We start from the raw sequence: 15,620 nt of genomic DNA, 5'->3' as shown, positions 1-15,620 counted from the left end.
CAGGCTGTTGATAATGGGGGATTCAGTGATGGTAATGCCATTGAACATCAAGAGGCGATGGTTGGATTCTCTCTTGTTGGAGATGGTCATTGCCTGGCACTTGTGTGGTGCGAATGTTACTTGCCACTTGTCAGCCCAAGTCTGAATATTGTTCAGGTCTTGCTGCATTTGGACATGGACTTCTTTAGTATCTGAGGAGTCATGACTGGTGCCGAACATTGTGCAATCATCAGCAAACACCCCCACTTTTGACCTTGTGATGGAAGGAAGGTCATTGATGAAGCAGCTGAAGATGGTTGGGCTGAGGACATTACCCTGAGAAACTCCTGCAGTGATGTCCAGGAGCTGAGATGACTGACCTCCAACAACCACAACCATCTTCCCTTGTGCTAGGATGACTCCAGTCAGTGGAGAGTTTTCCCCCTGATTCCCACTGACTCCAGTTTTGCTAGGGCTCCTTGATGCCACACTCGGTCAAATGCTGCCTTGATGTCAAGGGCAGTCACTTTCACCTCACCTCGGGAGTTCAGCTCTTCTGTCCATGTTTGAACCAAGGCTGCAATGAGGTCAGGAGCTGAGTGGCCCTGACAGAACCCAACCTACGTGGGGCCGTTTTTGGGCACAATGTTCCTCTTGATTACAGATGCTCACTCGAAGTGGATGGATGTATACGAGGTGAGATTACCCACATCTGCCATCACCATAGACAGATTGCATCAGAGTTTTGTAATACACGGGTTACCAGAGATATTAGCGTCCGATAATGGAACGGCCTTCACCAGCGGGGAATCCCAAAGATTTACAAGTCTCAACAGCACAACACATGTTAAGACCTCACCAAACCACCCTGCATCCAATGGGTTAGCCAAGAGAGCAGTCTAGACCTTTGAGTCTGGAATGAAAAAACTAAATGGAGACTCTATTGTGACTAAATTATCACGTTTCCTACTCAGCAATAGGACCATGCTAAACACGACCACCGGTATTGCCCCTGCACAGTTATTAATGAAGAGACGTCTCAGAACTTGGTTGAGTCTCATAAGGCCGAATTTAGGGGGGAGGGTAGATAGAAGTCAGGAGGCCCAGAAAAACGGTCACAATTACCACAGTCATGAAAGAAACTTCACCGTTGGAGACACAGTTTTTGCAACGACCATTGGAGATGAGCCCAAATGGCGATCAGGTGAAGTTTGTGCTGTGACAGGACCCCTGTCCTATCACATATCGGTTGAAGGTCAGATAATTAGGAGACACATAGATCACCTCAGGAAAAGGGAAACAGATAGACAAGAAAAGATGTGCCAAGCATTCCTGTTGGAATCTACACCAAATGTAGAAGGAACTCTCATTGGTTTGGAAGTACCTATAGGATCCTTTGAGCCTGAGAGAGTCGAAGAGACAAACTTACAGGTTCCTACTGGAAAGCCTAGTGGACAGATGACTCCTGAGAGTGAGGTCTTGGATAAACCATCTGAAGTATAGAACTACAAAGTTTGACATATTTGAAGAAGCCTCCAGAGAGACTGAATTTGTAAATAGTTTATTTATGTAAATAGTTTATATATTGTAAAGATTGTAAATTGTACTTTTGAGTAAAGGGGGAGGGATGTGATAACCTGAAGTGCAATACACCTTTAAGAGAATGTGAGCAGATTGACCATGTGATTGCATTACCCAATGGCTGGGCAGCATGGGCTACAATGTTAATCAGTAGTTTAGAATAAGGTCTAGTTGGAGAAGCGCACATTGTGTTAGTGCTCTGTTACTTGTGTAAATAAACAGCACGTGCTTCATCTTATATCAGTCTCTGCATCTGCAGTATATTGTTTGCCAACTCCCCCACCGGTAGATTGGCGTGCAATCGTGTTCGCAAGCAAAGTGACCCAACCGAAGGAACATGACAGTACCAAACTTCCCTTGCTGGCCTGACACTGACCTTCACCAAAAAACACAGCCAAGGTGGCAGCTCAGGAATGTTATGCCCTCTGCATCATTGGTGTCCAATCCTTTTTTTCCGAGGCCACATTGGTGAAGCCCATGGAGCCTTGGGGCAATTTATTGATTTTAAATATCTGTTCCCATTAACTCAAGCTACCAATGCTGACAGATCTTGGGTGTTTGAATTTGACATCTATCCATCCACAGGCAACAGTGTCAACAACAACCTCTTCCAAGCCTGTAACATTTAAACAGAACAAACCAACCTGTAAGAAATCAAAGCATTAGGGTTAGGTTTAGGAATGGAGTTTGCTAGGCTTTGAGGACTGAGTTGCCTGTGATCATGGGCTATACATGGCTCGAGGTTTGTAGGCTCCTGTTTTATTACCTTATTGTAAATGTGATATGATTTACATTCCAGCTTAACAAATAACACACTGGGAGATACAGGTCTCAAAAAGCTGGCTGCTGCACTGATGAGCTCGAGCTGCAGACTGGAGACACTGCTGTAAGGAAACCTTTTCTACTTCTCAAAAATGCTTAGTTACTGCCGGATACTGCAGCAAGTATCAAGGCCTATCCTGTATTTAAATCTGACTTGGCTATCCAGTGATTGATGGAAAAGTCTCATGCTGCAATTACGAACTCTCTATGCTAGCTTCAAGGGCCCTTCCTGAAAAAGGTAGGGGATGTAGATGCAATGGTGACTACAGACAGACCTTTGCTCTGTACTTAGCCTATGATGTACCTGGGAGCATCTCTTGGAAAAATATAAAGGGAATTTTACACTGTATGTAGCCCATTCAGTGCCTGACCTGAGAATGTTTGATGGAGCAATGTAAATGGAGCTTTACTCTGTATCTAACCTATGCTGTATCTAATCTGGGAGTGTTTGATGGGACAGTTTAGAAGGGAATTTACATAACCAATATTGTTTCTGAACTGGGAGAATAGGATATTGACAGTACATGCCATGATGGGCAAGCTTCAGGTTGACAACCACAAAATACATCCCTGAAAAAGTGGAGCACTTAATAAATACTGGTGCAGCCTCATTTGGCTGAATGGCCTCCTTCAGTGCTGTACTGTTCTATGGATTGGATGCACTGTTAATGAACCGTGAGAGAATGTTTTAAAATGGCTTTTTGATTCTCATGCTTGTAGATGTGTGATTGAATTTTGTACATGGATTCAAAGATGTTTTCTCCAATAAATTCTCTATCACCTGCAGTCTGTGTACAAATGATCTCACAGAGCAGTGCGGCAAAGACCTCATCTCCATTTTAAGGACAAATCGGATTCTGAAAGAGTTAGACCTGAAATACAACCAGCTGAAAGATGCAGGAGTGAAGCAGCTTTCTGTTGCACTGCAGGACTCTGACTGTGAGATCGAGTCCCTGGGGTAGGTGACCATTGTCATGGTAAACTGATCCAGCTGCTTTTCAAACATTTTTTGGCAATACTTAATGGTGTCTGTGTGATTTATCTAGGTTATGGGGCAATGAGATCACACACTGCTGCTGTGAGGAATTGGCTCTAGCACTTAAAACCAACAAGTCATTGAGAAGCCTGGATCTCGGCTACAACAACGTTGGAGACTTGGGAATAAAACTGCTGTGTGTAGCGATTAAGGATGGTGGTTGTAAAATAGAGAAATTAGGGTAGGTAACGCGACCTTGTGATTGTTACGTATGCTGCACAGCAAGGGATGGTCAATGGACTGTCCACTCACCTCCAACAACCACTTGAAGAACAATATCAGCAGCAAATACCTACATATGCTTGTGATTGACATGTGGCACAGAGGGAGTTTACACAAAACGGGGTGAGGTGAAGAGAAAAAAACTATTTTGGCATACTTTATAAAATCTACCAATATATTAAGCATTAGCTATGATAAGTTAATTATCACTGTCAAAGAGGAAACAGCCTGACTGGACTAGAAAATGGAAATGTCACAAACAGGCACATTTCTGAGGTTTGGCTGTGGCACTTTGTTGGACAGTGTAAAGGGAACGTTCAAATATCAAATACTAATAGATCTGGTACAACATGAGTTGGATATGGTATAGATGGAGCTTCACTTATCTATCCTACGCTGTATTTGACCTAGGAGCGTTGAATGTACAGTGTAGAGGGAGTTTTACTCAGTAACTAACCTATGCTGTAACTGTCCTACAAGTATTAGATTGAACAGTTCAGAGGGATTTTTACTCCATATCTAAGCAATACTGTATCTGATCTAGGCTATTTGATGGGATGGTGTAGAGGGAGTTTACCCTGTTTCCAATCTGTGCCTTGTCAGAACCTAGCATTAATTTAACTATATAGGCATAGACAAATGAGGTGAATTTCTAATAACCCCTTAAGTGTGTTATGACCGGCCCCCAGGCAAGGTCCCACAATTTCTTAACTTCCTGAATGGGACCCCAATTTTGATATGGTCCGGTTGAGGAGGAGTGAGCTGGCTCCCCTTCTTTATTCAACCCCCTCGATTGGTTGCAACAAGGTTAATTTAAAAGGGATTCCTTCCCCCCATGGATACCTTTTTCCAGTCCAAATGTATTTATTTTTCAGAAGGAGCCAATTTAACCAGGCTTTCTTGAGCCAAAGAAAGAGTAGGTTTATTAATTACTAAAACCCGAGAAAAATAATAAAATCGCAATACACATACACACTGATCAGAAATGAGAAGTTGACTCCAAATAAAAGTTTTAAAAATATACAAATCAGTCTTTGGTTTGTCTGTGAGGTGTAGATGACGGTACATTGCAGCCATTAAGTTAGGCGATTCTGCCGGAGCTGACTTTGGCAGTTTCGCAGTTGGTTGGATTTTCAGGTTGGCGGGGGCGCAGCCGAATCAGTTGTGCGCCCGCCGACCTGTCAATGGCCTATTGAGGCCATTTGAAAAGTCATTAAGCTCATTAATCGACCTGCCCATCCAACCTTAAGGTTGGCGGGCAGGCCGGGAGCCCTGGCAGTCTTCAGAAGGAGCAAGAAACCTTATCCATGGGTGGGATGAGGTTTCATGAGGGTTTTAAAAATTTAATAAATGTTTGATTAAAAGTGATGGACATGTCCCAACTCATGTGACAATGTCACATGAGGGGACATGGCAGGGAAATTTTATTTTTGCCCCTTCCCCAATTTTAAATTTGGCGCCGATCTCCCTGAGGCAGCACTTAGCCTCAGGGAGATGAGTGCACTGAAAGAAAGCACTCTCGGCTGAGGGAATCCCTCACCGCCCGCACAGGGAGTGCATAGCACTTCCTGGCGGACGTCACACTGGGCGGGCCTTAATTGTCCTGTCCACGTAAAATGGCCCCAGTCTCATAGTGTACCAGCATACACTGCACTGCTCTGCAGCCATTTTTTTTCCTGTTTATTCCAGGAGAGAAAATAGTCATCATATCAGAACTATTTACACATTCTGAGATATAAATCAATAGGAGACGGATTTTTTGGGTGACTGCTGAGACGTCAGTCTTTTTAATCTTTTGTCTCTGCAACCACAGGAGATTAAAGTTCAGTATTTTGCATCTTTCCCATCTCCCTTTCAAGTGTCTCTGCTTGAAGAAGGCCATGGCATCTTTTCAGGTGCAACATTCTATGTTCTCTCAGGACAGGTCTGTCAGTATAATCCATACAGGAATTTCCCAGAAAATGGTCACTTTACATTATCAGCGATCTTTTGCTCAGTGTCCTTGCTTGCATTTCTTCAAAAAACACACAAATCTTTCTTAAAATGTTTGATATGCCCATATGTAATTCATGAGGAATGCTTTATTTGCTATCCAACAAACTATGGGAAGATGAGTTGGGGGGTAGGGGGAAAGGGATGGGCTTATTGAATACAAATATAGGAAGAGTTCATCCCATATTCACATCAAGTGGCCATCACATGGATGTCACCTGTCAGGAAGAAAATCTTTGTCCAAACAATATATATGTTACTTTTTGTAATGTTTCAGTGAAATGTTTCTTCTTTGAATTTATTTTAAAAACTCTGTTGCTAAGCTGTGGTGCTGATCTCTATCCTTGGATGCTGTCCCTGTTCTCTCTCCTTGACCTCTGTACTTGAGTTGTATTGGTCAGCTCTGCTCTTGACCTCTGTAGATTACACCAGACTGGCTTAACAGGAGGCTGCTGTGAGGATCTCACCTCCATTCTCAGAATAAACCAGAGCCTGATGGCCTTAGAGCTGGGATACAACAACCTGGGAGATGTAGGAGTACAGCAACTGTCTGCAGCACTGAAAGATCCCAACTGTAAATTACAAACTCTGGGGTAAGTGCATTTGTGGTTAGTTTCTGTGATGTGATCTGCATAAAAGATTCATCAGATGAGAGTGTAATACTGAAATTATTTATTGATTTCTCTCAGATTTCTGGGGCTCAATTACAGCCCAGTGAAAAGTTAAGTATTTTTGACTTTTTTGAGTTAATTTTTGGATTCCTTCCTGCTGAACTAGTTAGGAGACTGAGTAGATTGTTCAAGTTGGGTAGAATTTACACGAGTCTAGCTATTATTCACACCTCAGTGCAAGATAAGTACATGCCTTCTTCTGGAAGCCCGTGGTATGCATGGTTTTATTGTTCATGTCATTCATCTCACAGGTAAATCACAATATTTGCCACCAATCAATGAATCAAGCCAAACATCCTGGGTGATTGGCATCTTGGGATAATGGATTTGATGGACCACTGTGAAAGAATGAAGGCAGGAGGCAACTGTGCAAAGGGGCAGAACTAACAATTTTTTGCAGTCCTTTTAATGGGCTTCCCTGTGACCAGAAGCTTCCAGTTGTGACTTAGGCCCAGGTTTTTGCTCATGAGTCGGGTGCGCAGAGATGGGAGGATTCCTAGCTCTGCAAACCTGACCTTTAAAAATGGCCACCCACAGTCCTGATTTTTGTTCCCGGTGGGTGGGGGGAGGCTGGGTTAGAAGCTGGGCCCGCTGAAGGATGAGGGGGAATCTGATTGAAACTTATAGAATACTGAAAGGCCTGGATAGAGTGGAAGTGGGGAAGATGTTTCCATTAGTAGGAGAGACTACGACCCAAGGGCACAGTCTCAGAGTAAAGGGAAGACCTTTTAGAACAGAGATGAGGAGAAACTTCTTTAGCCAGAGAGTGGTGAATCTATGGAATTCATTGCCACAGAAGGCTGTGGAGGCCAGGTCATTGAGTGCATTTAAAACCGAGATAGAAAGGTTCTTGATTGGTAAGGGGATCAAAGGTTACGGGGAGAAGGCGGGATAATGGGGTTGAGAAACTTATCAGCCATGATTGAATGGCAGAGTAGACTCGGTGGGCCGAATGGCCTAATTTCTGCTCCTATGTCTTATGGTCTTATGGGCTGGGCGGAAGATCTGCCTCTGTGCTCCAGCACTTTGTTGAATTAAATTGTAAAAAGATTGAAACAAAAAACAACCCTCCAGCCCTCACCCCTCACTCCCCACACATTCCCCATGACCCATCCATGCCAACCTATGCCACCTCATGACACCCACCCACCCTCATGGCCCCTCATAACCCCAATGACCCCCACATCACCACGACCCTTTATAGTACCCATGCCAACTTAGTGTCAACTCATGCCAACCATGCCTCCACCCACCACCGTTTTCCCCCGCCCTCCACCATGCAAATTCACCGAGCATCCTTTGACAGTTATTTGACAGCTTTGACAGTTCAAATGAATTTATGCACTATTTACACACAATAATGTTTACTTTTAACAATCCCAAATGGTGCCTCACCTCTCTCAAAAGGTGCCTTACCTCCCCCAAAGGTGTCCCCGGATCAAATCCAAAACCTTTCCTCTTCCTGGCTATCCAAACCAATCCACCAAGCTCAGACCAGCTATTTCCTGGTCGAATATGCACACTCTGAGTTTCACACTCCTGGCCTATGAAAATCCCATTTCAGTGGATGCAACTGGTGATTTAAATCGCCAGCTGCCTCCATAAATTGCGCATGTGCTAACCCTGGCCTGACTCCACGAAAATAAAAAGTGCAGTGTTCAGGGGTGGGGCTTAGGATTTCTGGGCTCGTCCACCATTTTTGTCTCAATGGAAAGGCTCTCCTTCATGGTAAAAATGTTATGGTAAAAATCTGAGCCTTGTTGATTGGCATTCTGTACTCAAATCATGAGCTAGTCTTATAACATACTCGAACATGTGAGCTAGATCTAGAAATCTGGTAACATTTAACAATTAAGTGACCATTTTGTCAAGGGTTGATTTTATGTTGAGAGTTTGCATCTTTAGTATTTCAAAGAGGAAAGCAAAGTTTGTAATTTGCCATAAATGTAATTCTATATTTTATTCTATTCAATGCTAAATAGATTTGTCTGTTGATATATAGCCCAAGTTTCAATTTGTTAGAATGGCTATTCACCTTCCCACAGTAGTCATTGAGATTACATAGCAGTACTTGATACATTCTAATACCTCGGACTGTTGTGGCAAGGATTCTGTGTTCAATCTCTGGGATTTGTGGATAGTGGCACACTCTCAATTCATAGGAGACACAAAGTCCACCTAAGGAATGGTTATTAATGCTAACCCCAAGTAAAATAACTAGGTAAAATCGAAAATAAAACTCCTTTTCAATCACCTGTCGCTAATTTTTATAACCTTTACCTTAATGCCCTTTGTCAATATGATCACAATCAGCCTAATAATTACTTTATCACACTGTGAGCTATCATGTATTAATATAAATCATTGTAATAATGCACAGCATAATCTTTGTTCTGGATGGATGTAACACAATCCAGAGAAAGACTGGGGAAAACTTTCAACTGCTGACATCCCATTTCTCATTCAAAAAAAAAAGGCTTTTGGCAGTTGAAGGTCCGTTGGGAACCTTGTGTGCCCATTTACCCACCTGAATCAACTTTCAGGCAGGTCCATAAATGGGTGCCCAGAGCTCACACCTAAAACAGTCTATTTAGCTATGCAAATCGGGGATCATAAGCCTGTCATAGGACTCATTTTCGAATTTCAAAGAGAAGCAGGCAGAACATATATGGTACATATCAGTCCCGTTTCTCTCAGTATTGAGAGGCCTTTCCAAAAATGGTAAGGTTTGTGTGCTTCTTGTTTTAAAACTCTTTGTGAGGCCAGGGGGAGCACTAATTATGCTTGTTAATATCATTGACATGCCTCGAGTGCAACTCAATCCCATTCCCAGTGAAGGATAATTATTGCACCTGTGAATACTGTTGCCAAATGCTAAGTGAGTCAGAACCACAACATCACACGTACTGTCAAAACATACAGTAAAATAAACGTCTTTCATAATCAGCATATGCCAGCTTGTCGGGAGCACTCCCACCTTTTGAGCCTGAAGCTTGTGGATTAACTAGGTAATCTAGACTGACACTTCAGTGTAGCACTAAGGGAGGAATCGTCCCAGAATTGCACTATGTGTAGTAGCGGGCATGAAAAAAGACATTTTACCCGCCGTCCGCATTGGCAGATTTTTACACTGTGTCGCCTGCTTCCTGCCTCATTAATATTGCAGCCACAAGAAACATGCCGTCTCACTGGCAGACAGCTTCTGAATCAGCCACCACACCATTACCTCAATGTTTCCTCACTCTGGGTATCATATATAAAATGCAGCCACACACAGTTCTCTATGCTTGCGGCCTAGGACTGCTCCAATGAAGACATGACCTTGAAAACCAGGTAGAGTTCAGTGACCCATCAGTGGATTGCCTTTTAGAGACCCGTAGGGATGTCTTCCATCCCTGTTCTGGCCGCAGGTGGTCCAGCAATCTCACCATTCTAGCTTGGGAGGTGCTGGCAGTGGTGGTCAGTGCCAACGCTGCACAGAAGAGGTTGGCCATCCAGTGCAGAAAGAGGATAAATGATATCATCCATGCTGCCAGGGTAAGGCAACCATCTCATCACTCTAAACTCACACACTCACAAGCCCATCACACATTCACTGGCATCTCACTCACTGCCTGCTCAAAGGACATCACCACCCATTCACACACGCCCTTATTTCTCCATCTAGCATCATCTACTCTGGAGACTGCCTCCTCAGCCCTTACCATCTTGAGGCCACTTGCATAGATCAACATGTGCCCCAACACACACCCTGGGATACACCTCCCTTCCACAGTACAGCCCTCACCCTTAAGCCTCAACACTTGCCTGAGGCTACTTCTCCTCCTTCCCCAAGCAAGCTCCAGCCCTGCAGCCACTGAAATGTGACCCCCACCTTACGGCTGGGCTGGTAGGTAATTGTAAACAGAATTTTGGTCGCCCTTGAGCCCCCATAAAAGTGATGTGGTGCTGCCTGCAAGGTCTGGCACTGATGACAGCGAGTACTGCCCGAAGCAAGATAAGCAAACAAACCTCGAAGTCCCGAGCAAACTGCAGCTCATCAGGTGCACGTTGCTAATGTACAATTCTGAAACACGTCGACGTGAAATCACGCCGATGTGCCAGGATGATCCAACATGGGGGGATGATTCCTGCGAGCAGGCCTTATAATGAGATGCTAAGGTATTAAAATTAGGGGCTGAACTCTCCAGTCGGCCAGCGGAGGTGGGGCCCGCTCACTGACGCGTAAAATGACACGGGATAATGTCAGGCGGGTGTCCCGACATCACCGTGCGTCATTTAGATTTCCAGTTCGGCTGCATGCCCGCTGAACTGTCAAAGGCCAGTTAAAAACTAATTTAAGCAATTAAATGAGCTGCCAGTCCAACCTTAAGGTTGGCGGGCAGGCGAAGAGCCCAGGCGGCCTTTGCATTTTTCATGAGACCCCATTCATGAGCGGGATGAGGTTTCATGAAGTGTTTTAAAATTCAATAATAAATTTTAAAATAATTCTTTGACATGTCCCAACTCATTTGACAGTGTCACATGAGGAGCATGTTTTAAAAGTTTTTAGTTACTTTATTTCAATTTTTAAATATCAAACTGATTTCCCTGAAACATCTCTGTACCTCAGGGAGGTTTCTGCACTCTTTTGCGCGCATGTGTGAAAGAGCGTCTGCCCCAACTCAGGGAATCCACCAACCCCACCCCCCCACCCCCCGCCCGCACAGGGAGCGCTCAGCGCTTCCGGGCGAGTGTCATGCTGGGCGGGCCTCAATTTGCCCACCCACGTAAAATGGCGGGGCGGCCCCGATCAGGGGCACCAATCGGGTTCACGCCCGCCCCCGCACAACCCTGCCGACGGAGGGAAAATTCAGCCCTATGTTCCTGATATGTGCCAGATGTGTGGCAGCGGGAAACGCAGCCCACCAATGACAGGTGGAGCGAATGATCACAAAATCACAAACTGGTTTCACGACTGCGTAAAACTGATTTTTGGCCTTCTCGCTATATTGTCCATTCACGCCGCCAAACATGCTCACCGCCAACTTGAGAGGAAAATTCTGCATCACCGGGTGCGCTGTCTTTCAAACGATGCACTAAAGTAGGGGCATGCCTATCTGGTCCAGTGGATGTAAAGGATCTCATGTTACTATTTGAAGAACGGCAGAAAGTTCTCTCAGTGCCCTGGCCAACATTCATACTTTGACCAACACCATGTAAAACTTACTGCATTCTCTTTACATCTGTGGGTTCTGTGATATGCAAATTGACTGCTGTCTGCCTGTGGCTGAGAATTTCCATGGTGCCGTTCCCACTCCAACACCTTTGCTTCACTGGAAATGGAGTGGAAGTCCCATTAGCAACGGTAAACAGAATTTCTACCGCACATCTGGCAAAATTTCAGCAGTGGCAAGGGTGCAGCTCCAAGGAAATTCCAGGCCTTTAGGACTAGAATCACAGCGCTTCGAAAATATTGCATTGGATATGAAGGGCTTTGAGATACCCTGCAGACATATTAAGCTGCTGTTTTCATTCTGATTTGATCGACTCCAGCTGGTTCACTAATGAGACTACAGTATTATGGATTTACTGGGATGTGCAGGGTTAATAAAAAGCAGTGAGAATGTTGTTGCTGTGTTTCCTGCAGGCTGTATCGCAACAACCTGACAAGCGCCTGCTGCCCTGATCTTGCGGACGCCCTCACTGCCAGTTCCACATTAACTGAGCTCAAACTGAGCAGCAACTGCCTGCAAGATTTAGGAGTGAAGCCACTTTTTGCAGCTCTGAAGAACCCACTCTGTAGGATACAGAAAATAAAGTAAGGCTGATTTCAATGCTGGCTTCTATCCTTCTGACATATTTATGTGAGATGACCATTCCTCGTGATGTAAGGGAACACTACCCATTTCAGGAACACTATAGCCCAACATTCCTTTCTCATGCATCTGGGAGTCACTTACTTCTAAACACAAAGGGAAAGGGACACTTATTTCCATGTTATTATAATATCTGCATCCACAGCAGGCATTGTATTGGGTTGGACATTGTGATGGAGGTAGGGTGAAAGGGGTGATTTCCAACTGCTTTTGCCTCAGGAAATCTCACTTTGGCTTCTATTTGGAGGGCTGCCCAAACCCTTTTTCTCACCTCCCCCTCCCCTCACCCCTCAGATCTGAAGAAAAGGGGAGGGTGGGGGGGAAACGGCAATTTAATGAGGGCCTGAAAAGCTAAGGACTACCTTTTTGTTCTCACAGGTGTCCATTAGATGCTCAGCACTGGAGGTTTTCTGGCTGCTGTTCTTGTACAAGAGTTAGAAGGCTCTGCAGCCAGTGACCATTGCTGTAGTGATAGGGCCTCTGACACCTGAAGTAGCCGCTACATTTCTGCCCAAGTCTGGATGCAGAGCCCTATCAGGAGCTAGGTCTGGGTGGTGGCACATTAGGACTTTGCTAAGGGCCTGAACTCACAAATGTAAGCACAGTGAACTTTACATATAATCTGCCTGACTGGCTCAAATAATATCAGAGAACCTGTCAGGTTCATATATTCTCAGGCACATAGCGGGTTAAATACAGAGTAAATTGCTCTCTACACGGCTCCACCAAATACTTCCAGATCAGGTATAGCATGGGGATAGAAATAAAATAAAGCTGCCTTTACTTGTCCACAAACAATGTAGCTTAACCAAATCTCAGTAGAGCTCCTCCAACTTCACAATTCCAGTAGTTTTTTTTTGTTGCCCACATCAGCCATCAAGCCATTTTGGGTAATATTTCAAGATGTTCTTTATATTGTGGTGGTATTTGGGTGTGAATAGTATTTCTGGATTAGGTAGTATTTGGAGTTTCTCGTATAACTGAGTTTGTGCAGGTTGCGATGTGGACTAGTACTTTTACTGGATGCTGCAGTCAAAGTGTGTTTCTGCTTGTTTCCCTCAGCTTAAAGGACACTGGTCTGACTGCTGCTTGTAGCGAGAATATTCTATCTGCTCTGAGAGTGACACGTATGCTCAGAGAGCTGAACCTGTGCAGAAACAAGCTGGGGGTATCAACAATCAAATTGAAGCACCTCGCACAACAATCTAACTGCAAACTCCAACTATAGAGCACAAAACAGGTAACTGTTTCTCTTGTTATTTAACTTCATATTCTGTATTATTTTCCTGCCTGCTCACCAACTCCATACCCTGCTCTGGAAAACAGTGTCTGAGACACTCACCACACCACGTTCTGCTCTGGACACCGGGATTTGGGAACACTCAACACCCCATGTCCTGCTCTGGGCACCAGGGTCTAGGAACACTCAACCCCCCACTCACAACCTCCTACTATTATAGATTATATTAAGCACAGCATCTTGAGGAGGAGTGATGTGGAGTAGAGGCATGATATGAATAAAGAGAAATGGTTTGCAGTAGTGCTAGTGTTTTGTAACTAGGCTGTGTGATGTAAAATGAGGTAGGTATTTAATTCTGTAGTACGGTTTACTTTTAAAGCCATGCTTTGAGATTGTCTACTGAATTGTCTCCCAGCTGGTCTGCATCAGTGCCATTATGGTGTAGAGCTGCTGAGTGTACCTTTCACTTGTTTTCTGATGTTGGGTTAAACATGTCTCCAAATACCTTCCAACCCCTCCCTGGACTGGGACTGAGCAAGGCTGTAATGCTCTGGGACAACTACCAGAGTTCGCATGCTTGGTCTGCTGTGACTGAAAGTTCAGAGGTAGATGGGCCAGCAATGGTCAAGGGTGATGGGTGTGCTTGTTCAAGGTGGCTTCTGGGTGTGATTGTGGTACCCTACATTACAACAAAGGCAACATTTCAAAAAGTGCTTCATTGGCTGTAAGTCACACTGGGATTTCCTGAGGTTGTGAAATGCACTTTATAAATGTCAGTTCCTTCTTTCTTAGTTTCATATGATCTGTTTTCTGCACATCAACTCTATAACCACTAGAGGACAGAAGAGCATTACAACAAATGAATAATGCCATGAATGTATACCACATATAGCAATGTATACCTATATAAGGAAATTTATATTGTGCCTTTGAATTTATACTATTTATTGGAATTTATACTATTAATTTGAATTTATATTATATGTATGGTTTACATTGCAAATAGGACTTTGGATTGGGCATTGGAAAGTTTGTTGTGCAAAATAATTTATACTATGTATTTAAATTTATATTGTACATCTGAATCTGAATTGTATACAGAAATCAACACTGTACAAGAACTTATTATTCCATGTATATTAATTTGTAGTGAGTTATATTGGGTGGGATTTGCTAGCCCCTCCTGCTGGTGGGATCTTCCAGTCCCGTCAAAGCGAATGGACATTTGAATGGCCCTTCACATCCGCCTCGGTGGGACCCGCTGTGCCAGGGCTAGAAAATCCAGACCATTGTCTTTTGACTGATGCTGAAATAGATATTTTACCTCTTGTGAGTAAGTTTCCAATACTATACTTTTGGCCTCTTTGTTCTTTAATCCTTATTTCTTGCATGGCTGTCCACAGATTACCATGTTGTCAAGAAAGCAAGAAATTGTAATATTTTCCTCTGTTAATAACCATGTCATATTTCTTATGTACTTGAAGACAGGTTGGTGGGGGTAGCTGCTTAGATCTCCCAGAAGACAGCAGGATAGCTGGTCAGAACTCCCAGAAGAGTGTGAACAAGGCCAGACTGGGAGAACCATGTGCTGTCAGCCTCAGAGGACACCACAAGGGGAAAAAGACACTGTGTAGTAAAAATTAATGGAATTCTGTAGGTTTTGAAATCTGTAAGGATAGTTGTTGAATAGAAAGGGGGAAGGTTAGCTCTGAGGATAGTTAAGTTAAGATCTTGTGGAACTGTTTTAAAGTTTTAAACTGTTTTAAAGTCCTGTTTACTGTGTGAAGCCATTCTTGTGTTTAAGTGTAATTGTGTTTATTTTTGCTTTATTCTTTTAATAAATATTTACTCTACAATAAAATCATCACAAGTAGTCAGGGGCATCATTTCCTGATTTCAGAACCTCTCCTCATACTATACAAATTGCAAAAACCATTTTGGCAGCTGTTCCAAGTTTCCCTCTAGGATTTGGGCAGCTCTGCTTTTACCATCAGCCGTGCCATAACAATGTAATCCTGATGCTTCGAGTCTATATTGTTTATTTGCAGTTCTGTCAAAGTATAGCTCCAAATGTTTTTGCAAATATCCCAGAACAAAATTAATTAAAAATCAGTTTCTTTCATAACTACATTTAAGTGGTCAGCCATTAATAGGATGTTGTATTTGAATTAAATGGCTTGTCTATATCCATTAATTTTTTTTTTGTATCATTCTGAACA

The 15,620-nt window shown here is 43.6% G+C and overlaps 1 protein-coding gene across 1 annotated transcript in view; it reads left to right on the top strand.

Annotated features, from left to right (window-relative positions):
- Positions 1 to 15,259, top strand: part of LOC144694306 (NACHT, LRR and PYD domains-containing protein 3-like) — a 31,961-nt gene extending 16,702 nt beyond the window's left edge. Inside the window, exons 5-11 of the mRNA XM_078564638.1 lie at positions 2,360 to 2,446; positions 3,170 to 3,340; positions 3,429 to 3,599; positions 6,055 to 6,225; positions 11,933 to 12,103; positions 13,224 to 13,401; positions 14,886 to 15,259. Coding sequence (XP_078420764.1) covers positions 2,360 to 2,446; positions 3,170 to 3,340; positions 3,429 to 3,599; positions 6,055 to 6,225; positions 11,933 to 12,103; positions 13,224 to 13,389 — 937 coding nt within the window. The 3' untranslated portion in view covers positions 13,390 to 13,401; positions 14,886 to 15,259. The remainder of the gene's footprint in view (positions 1 to 2,359; positions 2,447 to 3,169; positions 3,341 to 3,428; positions 3,600 to 6,054; positions 6,226 to 11,932; positions 12,104 to 13,223; positions 13,402 to 14,885) is intronic.
- Positions 15,260 to 15,620: the final 361 nt, after the last annotated feature.

Source organism: Cetorhinus maximus, chromosome 19 (assembly GCF_964194155.1).
Source record: "Cetorhinus maximus chromosome 19, sCetMax3.hap1.1, whole genome shotgun sequence".
Lineage (NCBI taxonomy): Eukaryota > Metazoa > Chordata > Chondrichthyes > Lamniformes > Cetorhinidae > Cetorhinus > Cetorhinus maximus.
The sequence above is the reverse complement of the archived record's forward strand: the minus strand, read 5'-3'. Positions and strand labels throughout refer to the sequence as shown.